The 20082-nt window shown below is 38.1% G+C and overlaps 1 protein-coding gene across 5 annotated transcripts in view; it reads left to right on the top strand.

The window, feature by feature from the left end:
* Positions 1-20082, top strand: part of LOC121641931 (protein spire homolog 1-like) — a 38066-nt gene that overhangs the window by 7606 nt on the left and 10378 nt on the right. For 3 of the 5 annotated variants that reach the window (XM_041988328.1, XM_041988326.1, XM_041988325.1), the window contains exons 3-9: positions 4959-5192; positions 7968-8093; positions 14154-14228; positions 14465-14629; positions 16418-16504; positions 17726-17855; positions 18331-18372. In XM_041988328.1, coding sequence (XP_041844262.1) covers positions 4959-5192; positions 7968-8093; positions 14154-14228; positions 14465-14629; positions 16418-16504; positions 17726-17855; positions 18331-18372 — 859 coding nt within the window. The remainder of the gene's footprint in view (positions 1-4958; positions 5193-7967; positions 8094-14153; positions 14229-14464; positions 14630-16417; positions 16505-17725; positions 17856-18330; positions 18373-20082) is intronic. The other 2 variants (XM_041988329.1, XM_041988327.1) reach the window with 1 other exon arrangement.

Here is a 20082-nt window from a genome sequence, read left to right as displayed (position 1 = left end):
AAAAGTTACACAGTTGCTTTTTTTTCTAAATTGTTATAATGGTTAATGTAAAAGTCAATGTTTCCTACCGGGTGTGCATGAAGGTATGCCTGACAAAAGAAACTTAAAGGCTAAGAAAGTGGAGGAGTGTATGTTCTTTGGCTCAGGTGTTATGAGGGTACCCAATCTGCCAGGAAAACAAAAGCAACTGTGACCAGTCATATGACAGTGAGTCATGGCAGTATAGTCAGGCGGAAGAATCGCAGAGAGCATTTGTTTGTGTATGAGAGGAAATGACTTGGCTTTAGCATGTTATCATCATGATAATATTTTTTCTGCAAAGCTATGTATAGTTGTCAAGAGGGTTAGGGTTATTTTTTAATAATGAGCAATGGAACACATGTAAAACTATTTTGTTTGGGCTTTTAGGCTTTGTAAACAAAAAGGAAAAGTAGCATGTGGCAGATATCAGGTTTACAGCAGAGGGCACTGGTACAGTGAGGTGAAATTATAAAATAGCCCATCAATCAGTCAGCTCAATCTATCTATCTATCTATCTATCTATCTATCTATCTATCTATCTATCTATCTATCTATCTATCTATCTATCTATCTATCTATCTATCTATCTATCTATCTATCTATCTATCTATCTATCTATCTATCTATCTATCTATCTGATCCATTTGATCTTTGATTAAGTGACTTGATTGATTCAATGATTTTACCTCAGTAGAAGAATGTGATCAGGTTTTTAGGATCAGTTTTATAAGAAGACAGTGAAAGCTCCTCACACAGCCTCTAAGCTGAAGCAAACTTTAGTCTAAAGAAGAGTTCAGCTGAGGTTGTGATGTGTTTGGGGACAACAGTAATTAACTAGCTTTGGGAACGCCACTGTGACACAAATTTCCTGCATCACAATGCTCTTTGCTTAGGATGACTGCTGCTGTTAATCTGCAGTCCAGCGAAATCTACTTTACTTGATATCCTCATCCAACTCTTTCTTCCTTTTCCTAGTTGTTTTTATTCTCATCACCCTTTTTTCTTTCTATCCTATCATTCTGCTTGGTTGCTTGAAAGCCTGGGAACCAGCAGAAGGAGACATATTTGCTTTGGCCCCACAGTCACAAGGAATACTCTTATAGATTGCTGTTTGCAGGAATTTGTAGCCAATGTAGCTTAATTAAAATAGCTTAGTTAGTCTCTTGTTAACTTGAGTGGCAGCTAAATAAGAAATCTTTTTCATGCATTTGTGCTCTTAACTAATAGAAAAAACGTGAAAATTAAAGCATACAACATTTAATTTCCAGAGGAAAGGGAAGCTCACTCAGTATAAATAAAATTTCCTTCCTTCCTTCCAGTAGAAACCTTGGCAGTTTTTTTTTTTTACTAAATTATTAATGCTATGTTGTTAAATAAATCAATCAAAAAAGCCCAGTCAGTTTCATGGGGGGAAACAGGCTACTATGAAAGGACAGCTGATAGAACAGCTTTACTTGAGACTGTTTCTGTAGCAATTTACTTAAAATCACTTGACACTGAATGAAAACTTCTGTATCAGGATGCATTAACATCCACTTTTAACCATGAGCCTTTGTGAAAATGAAAGCCATTTTTTCGCTAGCTTCACACAAACTCTGTACTTTGGATAAATTATTGTAGCAGTTATAGCAAAAGTTACCTTCATGTACACCATTTTACAGGTTGCCGTTGACACGTGTAAACACAACACGTTATAATTAAACTTTGTCATTTTCAAGTTGGTTTTAGGTCAAAACATCGCTTGATTAAGCTTAAAAATCTAAATGATTCAGTTAGGGTTAGAAAAAATCAAGGATAGAAGTAACCTGTAATTTATATTTTTATACCACCACCACTATCATAGATGCCATTTTATATTCCATCCATTGTGTATACCTGCTTATTCCAGTGCAGGTATGCAATAGAGTCTATCCCAGCTGGTACTAGGTAATAGGCAGGGTACACCTTGGACAGGTCCCCAGTCCATCACAGGGCCAAGACAAAGAGATGAACCACTCCCACTCAGTGCTAGGAATTTAGAAACAACGATCAACCTAACCCACATATGCAGGGACAACATGCTAATACCACACGAATGATTTGAGCCAAAGTTTGAGCCTTCTTCTTGTGAGGTAATGGTTCATAACAGAATTATAGGCCTTATCTGCCCACATGTACATATGTCAGTACAGTTGAACTGGTCATGAATAAAGTGGAGGAAGGGTAGTAAATGATATTAGAGTTCTGATTCTAAGACGACAGGCAAACCTGTCCAACACAACACAGTCCTTTAAAATCTGATCAGTTACCACTCACTGTTTGGAATTGATCTACTTTACTGTCACTTACAAATGGTTATGATTAAGAGTTATAAGCATATGGATAGGGTTACCTTATCCTGCATCTTATTAAGCAGTGTTAGGTTAGCTATTACAAAATACCCAGTTACAGACAAATATACATGCTTAGTACATGCAGGTTTAAATATTCATGAATCATTAGTATAGCAAATGTTTATCTCAATTATCAGCCACATTTTTGGACATGAGGACAGATGCATCTCTTTACACATTTGCTCCAACCACATGTCTTAAACCAAACACTAAGGCTACAAAAAGTAAGAAAACATTTCAGAGTTTGCCTTGTCTCATTTGGCTGATCGCATTTTAACACTTGATTGAACTCTTAAAGACATTATTTAAAGACAGCTAAGAAAATGCCATGGCTTAACTGATAACACCGTTGTCTACACTGGGCAGGGCAGCATGATGCGTATCTGTCATATCCTCTGCAGCATGCTGTGACTGTCTACAGGGAATGGTTTCCATGCAGTAACCTTAGGTTATAGTAGGAGCCTGAATGAGTATGTCTCTGCATTTTTCTGTGCTTGCAACCTATCATGTGTCAGTTGATGTGGATCTGGGTGGAGCTCAGACAAAGAGGCCACATTCATCCATCCCCCCTGAGGTAACTCAGATGCAGTGAAAGGGGGGTGAGGAAGGCAGACCTCCTTATATGACTCCTCCTCAATGTAAGAGTGTCCATAAATCAGCCCCTCATCTTTCTCTCTTCTCTGACCTGACGGTCCATGCATTTACCCTCATCAATTCACACATTTCTTTTCACCTGTCTCCTCTGTGTTTATACCTCTGCTCTGTGTTTTCTCCCCCTTTCCCTCCCCCATTCTGTCATTCATTCTTGCTCCATCTATCTGTCCATGTGGTTTCTCTCAGTGTTTTATATGCTGTATCTCCCCCTCTGTCTTTTCTCAGAGCTTAGAGCTGCAGAATAATCCTCTATGTGATTTCCCACTCTTGTCTTTTGTTCTTTTGGCAATGATGACTTTATCCACCATGACTCTCCAATTCCACAGCAGACTGCAGTAAACAAGTACACCATTTCTTGACCTACATGCATTACGTCTGGAAAGACAAACAACAGTCCTGTTTCAGTGTATTTCATGTTTTCTATTTACCCATTTTCCCACACATGAAATCATTTTTTGGTTCTTTATAAAAGACTCTTCTAAGAGTTCTTCTAAGACTCGAGGGTGTCAAGGTCTTATTTCTTATCCCTCCTCATTTAAATAACAAAGAAAATACAAATGTAACATTTCCTAAAACCTATATTAATTTGTTCTGTGCATTGAGAATGCACATTTGAATGTGAATGTTGAATTAGGATGCAAATAATTGAATAAAATAATTCATTTGCAGCTTGTTTCCTCTTTAACTTGTTAAAACTTGAGGATCCCCAGTGGACGTCAGCCAGATGGTGCCAAACTGGGCCAAAATGTCCATTTTGGAGACTTTAGCTACTCCAACTAAAACTTTCCTAATTTTGTTCTGCTTCCCTTTATCAGAGTTGATAATATAGACACATTGTACTATGATTTGATTTGTGTTAGCAAGACTGAAACCTTTTCATTTGTGCTGTGTGCCATCTTTATTTAGTCTTCAGCAGTAAAACAAATACTAATATTTAGACATTTTAACAAATTTCACAAATGTTCCCTTTACCATGACTCCAAAAGTAAAATACACATTGTGGTTGCAAAGATACACTCATTTCATTATGGGCAACCAGATGTTTTGAGCAGAGGCATAAAATATGCACAGGGCTCAAAAGGTTAAGATGTCTGGCAGCAGTAACTGCTGCTGGACATGGCCAAGTTAACTCTGTAATCACTTTCTGCTAATGAGTAAGATGTCACTAAGTGAGCAGTTGTATGGCCTGATACACATCACTGAGAACATTAATGAGTCTTTTCAACATAGGAGCATCTTTGTTAAATTTTGACATACAAAGTGGGCAATGCAGAAACTTTGCTGCCTTTGGGACTTGTGAGAAATAAGCTATTAACTAACCTGGATCCACTTTCTTTTTTTTTTTTTACTCTGGGTAAAGTACTCTGTTACTCCTGCTTGGAATTTGGAGTAATTTCTATCTGTATGTTATGGAGTAAAAACAGTTTAAAACTGATTTACACAAAGGCACAGATGTCTCAGTGCAGGTTTTTTCCCTTCATGCATCAGTTTACTCACAAGTTCATCAATAAATCATTTTCTCCCACAGCCAGTGTGTCAAATTTAGTAAAAGGCCATTGAGTGTCTCTCTCTAACTGTATAGAGTGAAGAGCTTTCTGAGTCATGTAGTGAGCAGAATTTAAGCTGAGTCCTGGCAAAAGAGGATCATGTTGCGTAAAAATAACACAAATCCATATACTTGTTTTTATCATGTCGCAGATTAACAGCAAAACCAGGTACAAAGCCAAACAACATGTTCATGTTTGATAAGCAGTATAATATGTGATCATTAACCAAACATTTACTTATGATAAATGTTGGTATAATAAAGACATCCCTTCCTTAGATGGATTTCATATACAATGTGTACAGCAACCAGAGACGGATGAAGCATAAATAAGTAAAATATTGTTGTGATCTTTGCACTTGCAGGTGATTGAGTCTCTGGGCATCATGATCTACAAAGCTCTCGACTATGGCCTGAAGGAGAATGAGGAGAGGGAGCTTAGTCCTCCTCTGGAGCAGCTCATTGATCTCATGACCAACATAGCTGAGGCCGAGAAGGACGCCTGCCCTGATGAAGGTTATGAGGCCACAGAGGAAGAGGATGAGACAGATGATCCTGACAATATCTCTGGAGTTCACAGCTACAGAGACATCCTGAAAGTAGGTGGCGAGGGGATGTGAGTCATTTATAGGACATCTTTCCCATATTGTCCTATTTTGTGACAGAGTTAATTGCTAGTTGCTTTGTTGTCATTTGGCTTATTTATCACTTTTATAATGACAGTTTTATAGGTAAAAAAAAAAAGAATGCTCTATTATTTCCTTACAAGATTCTATTAACATCAACTCCTGTAGTTATCAAGCTCATAAAATGATTCTATCTTCTCACAATTCAAGAACTGCAAGATCAAAAAGGAGAGAAAACAGAAAAATGATGAACATGGTAGTGGTGTCTCCTGGATAAATGCTTTGAACAGGATCTGACTTTTATAGTTAGCTTAGTGGTAAATATCCAGCTGTTTGTAATTGCATTTAAAACTAGCCTGCAGAGCCGTGTCCTCTTTAATATCTTTGATTTGATACTGAAATGGCTTAAAATAAACAGCATCTCCTTCTGTTGTAGTTTAACATCTTAATCTGATTTTGAACTGTTATAGCCATAAACAGAACATGGAAGTGGTTGTTTTTTTTTTTACAAGAGCAGAACAGCAAACAGCTTCGCCTCTTTGCTTCTTTTGCGTTTCTTCCTCCTAGCTTGTACTGACTTCTGCTACAGCTGACGAGCTTCTCAGCACATACAAATAAGCTACAGGTCCAGCCTATAAGTAGTCTTGATGGGCTTCTCCGGTGCTTAGCATGCTGTATAAGACCTCAGCTTTTTGAGTCTGTAGATACAAATGTGATAATCTAACAATAAAGTCTCAATAGTACACTGATTATACTGATGCAAAAATTTAAGTAGCATCAGTATAAATTTAGGTTCAAAACAGCAACTGTTGAGGAAAGATGTGGAAGTTTGAAAATCCTTAGCATGGCTGTGGACACAGATTTACAACCACTGTGCAGGCAGATTGCCCTGCTCATGTAGCTCTGCTGTCCATTGGAGCAGAGAGTCACTGTCACTCCTCACATGGCCTCATACCGTTTGCATAATGACAGCATACTCCGTGACACACACAAATAGGCAAACACACAATAACACTGCTCTACAAGGCAACTGATTGGAGCAGCTGGGTAGACTTGCTGCCCCAATGGCTAGCTAGCTGTCAGTTTAAATAGTTGTCTAAGCTTTTTTTTCCCCCCTAGACCTTTGGCTCTATGTGCTTCATCACTTCCCCTTTTGTTCTACTGTACTTACCCTCAGTGACACAATAAAGTGCTTTTAACTTAGAGCCACATTTATGCACTTGCCTTAACTGTTTGAATTTATATGTTAGGATCACTGCAACATTTTCTGCAAGAGATGTGGGAGGATAACGTTTATAGAGACATTCCTGTCTGCTGTTGTTTGTGTTTAGTGAGATATTTGCAGTCTGGACAAATGGCTGCCAATAGCCTGCTGAGCGGTAACCAAAGGTGCCTTCTGTTCCTCTGAGAGAATTCAACACATATTTTGTCATCCCTGTTTCTGTTTGTGTAGCAGCAGCACAACTGACCTCAGGCAGAGCTGTCTTGTGCTTGTGGGTTGTGTTCAGCAGCAAAGAAGAGTTGTTTACAAATGTTTTTGGGGACGTTTGCATTGTGGAAATGTCACTATAATGACTTAGCACAGCTTCAGTCTGAGACATACAGACAGTAATTAGAGATCACCAGCACACACAGTTAATCCAGGTCATACACCAAGCTGATAGAACTATAAAAATATTTTATCAACAGTTTTTATTAAAGAGAAATTATTTTATGCAAAAGCTACTGATGATAAATCTATGATAAATGTCCAGCTTCTAAGTAAGAAAAAAAGTTTAAAAAAAACTCCCGTGGTAGCAAAGATTTCTTTGTCATTATATAAAATACTCAGTAAAGTGGTGGTAGAATATTCAATAAATGTTTCTTTCATATGCATATAATTAGCGCTGATTCAGTGCAATTCAACTCAGCATTATTTGTATTGTGCCAATTTACAACAAAGTCATCTCAAAGCATTTTTACACACAAAGTCCTTTTCAATTTGTTTCATTGTAGTCCACTTAAAATACAATTAGTGGTTTTAAGTTTATTTGATCTTGTTTTTAATTTTAATTCCAATGTTTTCCTCATGTGGATCCTCCACACCGGTGGCTTTGTCTGTCGAAAAAAGAGAAAAATTGAGGAAGGTGCGGCTGCCAATGAGAATTTGCTCTCAACAGCGAGGCAACAAGCAGGTGTTTCAACTTTCCACTTGTGAATTATTGTTCATTCCTTATGATCTGGAGTTAGATTTGAGAGGAGATACACGTTTGAAAGCTGGATAATTCAACTCTGAGATAATCCCCTCCAAATCTGAACTGAGTTTTAAATGGTATATTTTAAAAACTAGTGTGTCACACAAAATGTCAGACTTACATATTTCTTTATTTCTTTATTTATTTATTTTTGTTAGTAATGACATCAACCTCCAAATTAAGCCAAAATAAAAAAAAAAAAACAACAACAACAAAAAAACTTTACCTAAATGTGTCACAGACAGGTTACATGGCATTTATTTTGAGGTTAATGTAATAGCTAATGAGATAACATTTAAACAATTAAAAACAGGCTCTTATTTTTGTTAACTTGTTTTAAACTTTTCCTCTTGCTGCTATGTCTATTGTTTTTTAACCTGTTACTCTCAAAGCACAAAATAAATGGATCATATAACCAACGACCTGCTCTGAAATTAACATACAATAAAATATAGCTGTTAAAAGGTTTGTTTTTTTGTTTTTTTTTTTACATGTTTCACTTTCTCTGTTGTAGCTGTGTACAACTCATCTACCCAGTCTGTCAAATGCCCCCAACCACTACCAGGCGGTGTGTCGGGCACTCTACACAGAAACCAGGGAGCTGCGTACATTCCTGGAGAAGATAAAGAGTGCCAAAGAGGTGAGTCCTCATCATCATCCTCATAGCTGTGAGGTCATAAAGCTCAGACAGATTTATTACAGTTCGAACCATCAAATATGCGGGTTGGTTACAGGACAGCTAAAATAAGAAATCATTTTTTGTGTATTGGTTAATGCATGAACTCAACCTTTAATTACATGGTGATCTCTCAAATTTAGGACTTAGCTGGACATCATTTCAAAAGATTTAACAGTATGACAGCTTGATTCTCACTCTCTGTGGGTACCTCTGACAGTGTTGGCTGTTCGGTTTGGAGAAATCCGTAAAACAGGTCCTAAATGTAGGTTTCAGAGTCAAAATAATGAATGAGGAAAAGAGTTTCAGAATTTAAAGTTATGTTCTCATGTACACTCACTGCTAACTTCATTTGGTTGATCTTGCTAGTACTGGGTTGAACCCCTTTTCGCTCAAAATCTTTAATTCATGGTGTCATAATTCAACAAGGTGTTGGAAACATTCCTCAGAGATTTTGCTCCAAATTGACATGATACCACCACACAGTTGCTGCAGATTTGTCATGTTCAAGAAAGCGGTTAGAGATGATTTGAGTTTTGCGACATGGTGCATTATCCTGCTGGAAGTAGCCATCAGAAGATGCTACACTGTGGTCATAAAGGGATGGAGATGGTCAGCAAATACTCAGGAAGACTGTGGTGCCTAAACCATGTGACGTTGGTACTAAGGGGCCCAAAGTGTTCAGAGAAAATGTTCCCCACACCATTACACCACCAGCTGTACATACAAGGCAGGATGAATCCATGAAGACTCATCATACCAGCAATGCTTTTCCATCTTCTGTTGTCCAGTGTTGGTGAGTCTGTGTGAATTGTAGCCTCGGTTTCCTGTTCTCAGCTGACAGGAGGGACCAGGTGTGGTCTTCTGCTGCTGTAGCCCATCAGCTTCAAGGTTGGGCGTGTTGTGTGTTCAGAAATGCTGTTCTGCATAACTTGGATGGAACCTGTCCTTATTTGACTTGCAGCATGCAGCAGTCATGGACATAAGAGAGACAGAGGAAAACAGTCAGACAGAAAGTTGTGTTTTCTGTGTGACAGAGAAAAGGCAGTCAGCTGATGCTGAGAGGCATCTGTAGCAGTGACTGGGAATAAAGAAACAAATGCAATGTTCATGTAAACTCACTCATACTGTGACTCAACTCTTAACTTTGACTTTCAGTTTATGATCTTTATACATTAATCATAGATTATAGCACGTATTTAAGTATCTTAAAATGATTTTGATCTGACATAAGTCAAATTTCCATGATTTACCTTACATTAACATGTTGGATACATGGGGCATAGGAAATGAGTCCTCCATTTGCCAGATTTTGCTATTTTTGTTTGGCCCGACATGATTTAAATAATCATGCATGAAAGCCATTGTGCTTTCATGTGTGTGTGCGTGGCATAATATTTTTGTTGTCTTCATACCACAAAGGATTAATGCACCATTGGTTGTGATCAGTTGCAGGTCAGTAAGAATTTTAGAAAGGAGCATGCAGGTCTTTTCTAGTTCTGTTCTCTGGCGATTGTCACTATGCAGAATCTTCTATTTGTTAGAAAAAAAGTTAGAAATTCATTTAAATGAGTTTGTTTACTCATTTAAATTAGTTAATACAAGCCGTTTGCTTGATATTAACCCTTTAGGTGCCAGAGGTTTACAAAGAAAATGTTAAATTTTGACATCAAGAATTTTAAAGGCTGTAGCTCGGAAGGGCTTAGAGAGAAAGCCATACAGTAAATGAGAAAACTGTCCAATATAAACCTGAGTTTATGATGGGAGAAAATTTTCTTACCTCTATTACATATTGAATGAGACTCGGCAACTAGTCAAGAAAGTACTTTATGAAGATGAAAAAGTGTTTTGTGTGAGCTTTCTCTGTAATCAGCTCTTTATCTGCTCAGTGGGGTCTTTCTATTTTCCTCATAAGCTTTTAATAGACACCCCCCACCCCAATAAATAAGTGTTAGAATTGAAGATACACATGTTTTTCATCATGTGGTATAAAATGGTGACACTTTTTTATGACTGCAGCATCTTTCACTGTCTCCTATGAACAAACTGTACTCTCAACCCTTATTGGCTGACAACTCAGACATCCACTGTGAACAAATCATGACGTGTGTGTCAGACACAAATGACAAAATCTGCAGGCATGCTGACTCTCATTCTGCCAAAAGTGCAGAGCTCAGGTTCTTGTGATTCATTCAGTCAGACATGATTTAAAAAATCACACATGAAAGCCAATGCAGAGGTTTGCGTGTGTGTGTGGCGTAATATTTTTGCAGCTTGTCTACATACCACAACAGATTAATGAGCCAGTGGTTATCAGTTACAGGTCATGAGTCAGAATTTAAGAAAGGAGCTTGCAGGTGTTTTTTAGTTCTGTTCTCTGATGATTATAAAGTTTGCACAGTCACTATGCAAAATTTTCCACTTAATAGAAAAAGGTTAAAAAATTATGTGATACTTGAGTTGAGATTCAGGCTCCTCCAACCACAAAACCATGTCTTTTTGCTGCACACATCTATTCTTCAAACCAAATCTTAAGTTCAGTCACCGTGGACTTTGTTTTTTCTCAGGAGCAATTGGGAGCTCAGCTGTGGGCTGGAACATTTCCCATTAGGAACTGTGTGTGTGTGTGTGTGTGTGTGTGTGTGTGTGTGTGTGTGTGTGTGTGTGTGTGTGTGTGTGTGTGTGTGTGTGTTCTACCTTGGGGTTGCTTCCTGCTATGCACTATTTCTGTTGCCCTTTTAGTGTGTGTAATGCATCTCAATGAAAAGAGGGGGATTTGGCTGGTTGCATAACTTGCTGGGAAAGAAGCTTTATGGGAAAGTTGAGGACTGCAGCCATTGTACACTGAAATAATTAACAATGTTATAAAGGACCAGAACATGCTGTTGTGTGCCATTTCTTTTGTATACATCTGGGCCAAACATTAGGAATTCACAGAAAAGGACTGAATCATTGGTGTTTGTGCTTCTTGTCCAGCAGAGTTACTCAGGTTGTAGATATAAAACCAGAGCTATGATTTTTGGCTTCAAAGCAGTAAAAAACAGGTCACATGAGGCTTACGTATCATGATTTAATTAAAATGCACTGCATGCAGTTTACGCTGCTCAATCGACCTTTTGAAATTGTAATACGGAGCTTTGATGTGATCTGGAGTTGTGCAGCTCATCCAAATGAGATAATGGTGTTTAAAAGCAGTTGAAGTAATCTCTCTTTATGCTCTTCAGTGGCTGGATTAGCTGTTTTAATGTGATGAGCTTGAATGTGATGAACCACCAATGTGCTGTATGCGCTGTAGACAAACTGACTTGTGATGAAGCAAGCTGATGTGGCTTTATGTAACCAGTCGGTGGACACAGATGTTTCATGATGGGATGACGAAGAATTGTGATTTCCCTGTGGGTCGAGGTCTTAACTAAGCAGTCAGCTGGGCAGGCTCTTGTGACTGTCTTATCAGCCATGGCTGTGCTGAGAACCGTCAAATATTACCCAGAGGGAAAATATTTTTTGTCCACCAGCTGCTTTAAAATGCCTTCTCTTTGTCTTGTTCACACATAAATGCAGACACACAAACACACCGTACATCTCCTGCTGAGAAATGCAGAGGAATGCAGATTAGCGTCTTGTTTCCTGCAGAGTCTCTGTCTGTCAGTGTTTCACAGCACTGTAACAGCCTCGTGCTGTTCGGGTTCAAACAGGAGTCAGGATGGAAGAGATAAGCTAAACTGTAGGGTTCACTGCCTGTAAACCACAGCTGAATTAATTCCTTCTTCTCTTTTTCTTTGACCATACCTATAAAGTGCATTTGTTTTGAATAGACCATACCAAGAAGCTGTAGGCATACGCACTCACAAACAAAGGAAAAAAAGGTCTCTGTGAGTCTGATTTGGGGATTGAACTTAAAAACAAATTGAAATCATTACTTTTCTATTAATTTAATTTAATTTAATTTAATTTAATTTGGGGTTTAATTAGGAAGTTAAGTTAAGTTAAGTTAGGTGTGCAATGAGCCACACCTCCCTCTACTTCTTCCCCCCACTTGCCTTGTTCGTAAATGAAAGTGCAAACACACTGAGTAAAACAATCTCATTTTGTGAAACATGTCAAAGTAACTTATAACATTTATGTTGTTTGCTGGCTTCCAGTCAAATTGTAGCTTCTTCAGCTCTCCCAGTGCTCTCCTCTTTGGAAATACAAGGCCAATGTTAATCCGGGTTATGTCCCTTTCTTTATCCGATAACTTATTCGCTTGTGTTTTTTTTGAGGTAATGTCGGTTCCTGGTCTTCTTCTGGTAAATGTTTCGTTCCGCTCTCTGCCATCTTGCTTCAAAGTATACGCTGCCATTACTCGCTGGCTGAGGGTTCAGAGAGAAGGGAGGAGGCGGCGATTCGCATGAACGTACATGAACGCATGGCCAGACCGGCTGGTGAACATGGTGCTGGAAATCAATACAGAGAGACGGTGTGATGTCATGCTCCAGATGAAATGGCCACTCTAGTTTCTCTCATGGTGATTTTTTAAATTCCAATCTAGAAATGATTCATTTCTGCTTACTGACCCTTTAAGTGAAGCTAATTTAATTTAACTTAAGTTTATTTTATTCATTTGTAGCTTAATAAAGTTTCAAATTAAATTTAAATTGGTTGATTGGAAGATCAATGCTTTGATCATGTTGCTGAGGCTGGGAATCATACGTGTTAATGCTGTACAGTAGTTCTAGCTGACATTTGGACTTGTTCTGACAATTACTCAAAAGTTCAGCCGTGCAACAAACCAGTTAGATTAGCTGGTGCTTGCGCTGCTGTTTGAAAAGCTGCATGTTTCTAAAAACAGGCCCATTTATCTCTGCAAGAGGTCAGGAGCAAACATTAAAGACATTTTATGTCCTCCTACTGCATATTGTTCATGGAAAATATTCATGGAAACTGGTTTAGTTCAGCATATCAATCAGCATGCTTATTCTTGTTGGCATTTAAATCAAGCATGAAGTATAAACTGCCTGATTATTTCCTGCAGCCATGGAGCAGAACAAAAAAGGAAAGCTTGACCCTGATGATAGGTACAGACATAGATGTAGAAGTTAAAGGATAATCAATGTTAATCTACTTTCTTCTGTGGAAAATATGTGGCAAAATTTCCAGCAAAACCTTCAATAATCTTTGCTTTGCAAATGCAAATATTTAATAATTTGGTAAAATTGCAAAGGTTTGCTTTTCTTTCATGATAAATCAATATGTGCTTTGTGAAGAAATGTAGTCTAGAAATCTACAGCCATGCTTAACATATCCATGTTATCCATTACTAATGTAGATTGTTAGTTGTGTTATTTGGAGTAATTAGTGCTGCTGGGTCTGGATCCTGAAACTGATAGAAAGCCAGTGAAGAAAGTTTAATAGTCCAAACAGGAAAAATTGAGCAAATGGATGACTTTTTCTAAATCTTTTCCTGCCTTGTTGCTTGGCCGTTCTGAGGAGCCTCAAATGAAAAATTTGACCACTAAGCAGATCTGTTTTGTCCCTTTATCGGCCACTCATTGAAATACTTTGTAATTTAAGTTTCCAGTCATATAAAGAGTGTTATTTTAATATTTGAGGATATTATAAGTCTTTGAAACTTGGATGCTTTTTTGTAAATAACGAATTTAATGCAGTAGTAAGTGGTCAGTATCAGTATTTTTCTATTTTTTATGCTGAAGACTGGTCTCAGTGAAGTAGCTGGGATGTAGCCTGATCTTTGATGATTGGGGTGGAAAACGTGATGTGGTTCTAGGATTTCATGGACTAGCATACAGAGACATTTTGTATATCCAATAAAGCGTACAAATATAGTTCTTATCCAAATAAAGGGTTAAAAAAATGATCTCATCTGCTGCATCCTCTCACATCTGAGTGTCTATAAACTGAATCTGAGCAATAACTCTGTCTTCATTTCCAAAGATCTTTTTTATTCTGCTGAAGGGTAACAACCTGTCATCCTTGACCAGAGTCAGATCTGTAACAAACACAAACCTTTTCTCTCCCCACCAGAACCTCCGGAAAATGGAGGAGGAATCAACAGAGGAACCTGTCCGAGACCTGAATGAGCTACAGAACGCTGACTGGGTAAGACACCAGACACCCAACCTGAACTTTTTTTTTTAGTGAGACTGGTCAAAACTACATTTTCACATTTAGAAATCTATAAGGAGTCATGTGGTACCTCAAACATGTAACCTTATAAATGAGCTTCTCAGTATCTACAGAGATGAGCTAACTCAATCACTGTTTAAGCAGCTGTAGTATTTTCTACTTCTATGTTGTGGTCTTTTTCCAACTCTACCGTTTTCTTTCTTCATCAGGCTCGATTCTGGGTTCAGGTGATGAGGGACCTTCGTGAAGGAGTCAAACTAAAGAAGGTGCAGGAGCGTCAGTACAACCCTCTGCCCATTGAGTACCAACTCACTCCCTACGAGATGCTCATGGACGATATCAGGTCCAAACGCTACAAACTGCGCAAAGTCATGGTGAGTGAGACAGCAACATGTTTGTGTATTAAAGGCTAAAATCTACAGTGTTCATGATTAGATTTCTGTGCCTGTTAAAAGGAAGTGACGTATGTAAGGTTAGCCGGTTCTGGTCTAAACGATGAGGGGAAGCATACGTGTTTGGTTATTGCTTGTTAGATTAGGACCCTTGATGATACGTGTCCCGCAGATGTTCATGCAAGCCAGTTCGATATTCTGAGTGTTAAGTCCATGACGAGAAACTGTGATGGCACTGCTGAGTTTGAACTGCTTCAATAAACAGAACTGATCAAGACAGTTCAAGAAAGAGACACATACCAGCCTCCCTTCCTGCATCCTGACCGATACACCATCTTGTCTACCGTAAAATGCACGACAAGCTAGTTTTTCCGGGAAACACCCCAACAAGTTTGGATTAGAAATGAATGCCACGAGCTTGTCTCCTGTTTGCTGCACTGGTTTTTAAATCCAGTGTGAATTTTTTTGGAAACCTGCAAACTTGTTCAGTCAGTCAGAAAATGCCACTGTGACTATGATCCCCACCAATATTGTTTTTGATCAAGTTAAAATTTATTGAATGCTATATTTTTGGTCATATCTGTCACAATGCGGTGGAAGTGAGGACCCAAATGCAGACAGTAAAGGCAGTAGGCAGAATGATGCTGTTGACTGAGATTTAATCCGGAACGCAAAACAGGAACTGAGACACGACATGGGTGAACATATGGACCTGACAAAGACAACTGAAAACCAAGGGGCATATATACACAGAGGAGTAATGAATGAGAAATCAGACCAGGTGATCTAACGAGCCAGGAACAAAACACAGAGCACATGAGGGAAAACTACAAACTGAACTAAACATGACAAAACCAAAAACCCAAACATGATCTAAACAGAAACTAAACATGACAAACACCAGAATATAAACCAAGACCATGAAACATGACATAAACTCCCCCACAAGGGCCAGATACCAGACGGCACGACAAAGTCCACCAAAGAGAAAACAAACAGTCCACCCAGGGTTGGCAGAGGGGGCCTGGAGGAGGGACCAGACCAAAACAAAACAGGCCCCACGACAAAGTTCAGGGGGGCGACCTGGAGGCCGACCGACAGCAGACTTGGGAGTAGTGGCTGGGCAAATATCGACTTTATTTTTGAAGTTGGAATTAATTAGTTGTAGGTGAGAAAAGCTGACTGAAACATTGGCTTAAGTTGAATTAAGAAAGTTAGAGTAACCTCTCTAGCCCCAACTTTGAAGCTAACATGGCTGCTGTGCACATAAAAAGCATTGATAACTGCAGAGATAAACAGATGATTAGCACAGCTTTCAGACTGTATATCATTAGATCAGATGTGCTCATGGTACTGTCCAACCAGTGAACATATTCTGGTCTGGTCAGTGAGCACAACAATATGTAAATTCTGTTGGTTGTTTCACTTACAACTAGATGTGATGTTATTCTTTACACTATTATAAAATCGTGTTTTACTCATTACAAGGGTTTCCTCTCTAATCCATTTAACTTCCACATTCAAGACTATGAATAATCTGCTAATCAGAAGCTCTGGGTTATCATGAGGACATCAGACTACTGCTGTAGGAGATCCTGGACCTCTGTGCATCATCATATCAGAACTTCATTCACAATAAACATTTTTAAAATACTAAAAAAGGAAAAAGCTGTACAGTATATTCATCATTAAGCATTTTCATATAAATATAAAAATCAAGCTTTTTCTCCTTATGTATGTCCTTTTTACTGTTTTCTTCCGATGTGCCAGGTCAACGGAGATATCCCTCCCAGGTTAAAGAAAAGCGCTCATGAAGTTATCCTGGAGTTCATCAGGTCCAGACCACCTCTCAATCCTGTGAGTACAAATAGCTATTGTAGTAGTTAAATATAAGGCAGATTGTCAGGGGCGCAAGGCCCCAAATGCAGGCAGATGAGGTGGGAGGCAAAACAAGATATGAAGACAAGAACTGGAAAGGTGAAAAGGAAACCAAGGGGTATATATACACAGAAGGACTTATGAGGAACAGATTAATTACCAAATCAAACCAGGTGTACTAATGAACAGGAAACAAAAAGCAAAACAGAATACACAAGGGAAGGAATTACAAAAGTAAAACAATAAACCAGACACAAGGGTAGGAATTACAAAAATAAAACAGGAAACCAGACACAAGGGAAGGAATTACAAAAATAAAACAGGAAACCAGACACAAGGGAAGGAATTACAAAAATAAAACAGGAAACAAAACACAAGGGAAGGAATTACAAAAATAAAACAGGAAACCAGACATGACTGTGACAAAGACAACCTACAGAACAGTGAAAACAAAAAACTACTGAACCAAAAGCCCATAGACCAGGCATGTCAAACTGGTCCAGCAAAGGGCCGTGTGGCTGCAGGTTTTTGTTCCAGCCAGCCAAGAGCACACAGTTTGACCAATCAGCTGTCTGAAGACTGAGATCAGTTGATTGAATCAGTCAAATCTGGTGTGCTGCTGCTTGGTTGGAACAAAAACCTGCAGCCACACGGCCCTTTGCTGGACCAGTTTGACATATGTGCCATAGACCATGACACAAATCTCTTCTTTTTGCAGCTTATTTATTAACTTGGTAATAAAGGAGAATAAAGAGGGCTATGTTCACATTTGTGAATCAATGAGCTGGACTGGATTTTCAACCTTTGTAAGCTTAATTAATTTTAGAAATGATTTATCACTTGTAAAGGCAAAATCATCAGAATTTAACTAATAGTCAGGTTTAACTATCTATTTCTTGGTGTTTAGGACTTTGAGAATTTTTGTAAAAGTATATCTTATTTAAAAACAGTTTCTGTCAAATATGATTGTTAGAGCTTTGAGTTTTAGTGTTGTTTAAATTCAGTGAAAAAACAGTCATCACTCCTCTGCTGATAGAAATCTTGTAGCAGGATTAACAGATGCTCATTTCTAAGTAATCAGGTGGACAATCAGTCACAAGAGACATAAGGAGGTGGAGGGGAGCAGGCCTGCTGGCTGCAAACTCGGGTTTTGCTCTCCACTCTGTTAACCCTCTGTCACCTGCCTACCACCTGTACCAGGTCTCTGCTCGGAAGCTGAAGCCTCAGACTCAGCCTCCTCCCACCCTCCACGAGCGGATCTTGGAGGAGATCAAGGCTGAAAGGAAACTTCGGCCGGTATCGCCTGATGAGGTCCGCAGAGGAAGGCTGGGTACGGAAACCCTTCATTTTCTTTTTATAACATTGTTGCACATGCACACTATCCTGCACTAACAACCATAGTTCAATCTGAAATGTTTCAAATGTTTAGCAGCTTAATTATTTTAAGCCGTTTTATTTAATTTGACACTTTCCCACATTATGATTTGTTGTTGCCCAGCCTTTCATATTTGAGTTGCACCTAATGCATAGCCATGTTTTGCTAACGCATATTGTTGCAGTAAACAGAGGTGAAGACAAACTAATGCTAAGTGTCTGCATTTCTTTTTAACGCTTAATAAACTAAAACCAGGGCTGATGCTTACTTGAAATTCCCCATCATGAAAGAAGTGAAACTTTTGTGATGTGACAACATCACATGTTGTTTCCCAGCATTATTTGCCTTGTTTAATCAGACTGTTTTGTCTTGAATGTGTTAAGTCTTTGCTTTAACTTGCCACCTAATCACAAGCAGTTTCTCGTTGCAGTAATTCGGCCGCTTAGCATGTCTTTCAGTTTTGATGTGTCAGGTAAAGTCTCCCTCGCTGCTTATCAGGCTTTTTTTTTTTTTATCTCATTCTGCTTTCTGCTTTGTTGTGGCCTCTTATTTGCACACACACACAAATTAAGCATTAGCACACATATCATGTCATGCTTCTGTGTTTTGGTTGTGATTGGCTGACTGTTATCAATGAAGGTGAAACATGGAAAAGTGGGACACTGGTCAGTAGGAGGAGGCTTAGGAGAGCAAACTGAATGACATGCTGTGCACCAGATGAAATCACTGAGTTTATATTTAAACTTAAAAGCATTTGCATTTAGATATTTTTATATACTGCTCCATAAAGCCAGTTTTGATAACTTTGATCATTCAGAACTCAGAATAGGACATGACATTTGCAGAAAATTCTATATGAGTCAACAATTAACTGGATAGAGTAAATTTAATAAAAGCATGTTTGTTAAAGTGGTACCATTATCCATAAAATTCAGAGGGAGAAAGTTAAAGGGGTGTAAACCTTCATGGGCAATTTATTTAATATCTAAGCAGTGATTAATTTTTAGGAGCGAAACCTCTGAAATGTCCCAATCCTCCTGCGAGGCGATCCGATCTCTTTTAAGTAGCAGAAGAGCCATATTTAATCTCTCCCAATGGTAAAACAGATGCTAACAAAAAAATAATAAATCCGCTCTCTTATATAAACCCTTTGTAATGGATAGCATACACACTGCAGTATATCTACCTGATCCTGCTAGGAAAACTATTATCTTGGTTTATTTCTGTGGTGAAGGAAGAACTTTATATTTAAGTTAAAGTCTAAATAAACAGACAAAAATGTACTTTAGTAAAAAAAAAAAAGTACCACATTAACCTTTTTACTTGAGGAAAAGTAGATATCTGTTATCATTTTCACTAACAATGATACAGATGATGCTGCTGGCAAAATCCCGTATCAGTTATTTGAAAGGTTATTGATCCTCTTGTGTTTACCCTCCGTGATACAGTTCACACTGCAGAATTAAATGCCAACGAAGTAACGAAGAAGACTGACTCCAGAATCCATTTTGGGTGTTTTACCACCAGTTAGTAATGGCATTAAGGGAATAAAAAAATGTACCTATAATTATAAGTTACCAATAGAAACACAGATCTTAATCATATATAACATTTTTTTTGTTATTGACTTTTGATTTTGTTACATGCTGCATCTTTAAAGGATGAAATACATTTCTGAGACAATTTTAATGAAGGTGGATGTGACTATATCCACCGTCCTAGATCTTTGGAAAAATTCATTTTAAATGTGAGGCAAAGTTACAGCAGCTGAGATCTCATATTAAGTTCTCACTAACCAAACCTCAGATTTTATTTTTAGACAAAAAGTTCTCAGGACCTGATATTTAAAAAAAATGTTTAAATTAATATCTGCTTGTTTTGCTAATTGTTTTAACTATCTTACAATGAGTTGGAAATGCTGTTTTTATATATATATTATATTAATCTAAGTATTGCAGCTGAATATTACAGGTTAAATTTATTTCTTGGGCAGCAATTGAACATTTACTTTACTGTTACATCCATAAACATTAAATCTTTCTTTGAAGGACATAATCTTTGGTACTTTTTTGACTGAAAGAACTGTAGAAGCCAGTTTATACAGACAGTTTATGGAAATTCTTCTCAAACATCTGGCCCTCATTATGTAACTCCTGAAAAGATGTTCTGGTTGTTGCCTTTT

This window comes from Melanotaenia boesemani, chromosome 6 (assembly GCF_017639745.1).
Source record: "Melanotaenia boesemani isolate fMelBoe1 chromosome 6, fMelBoe1.pri, whole genome shotgun sequence".
NCBI classification, from domain to species: domain Eukaryota; kingdom Metazoa; phylum Chordata; class Actinopteri; order Atheriniformes; family Melanotaeniidae; genus Melanotaenia; species Melanotaenia boesemani.
The sequence above is the reverse complement of the archived record's forward strand: the minus strand, read 5'-3'. Positions and strand labels throughout refer to the sequence as shown.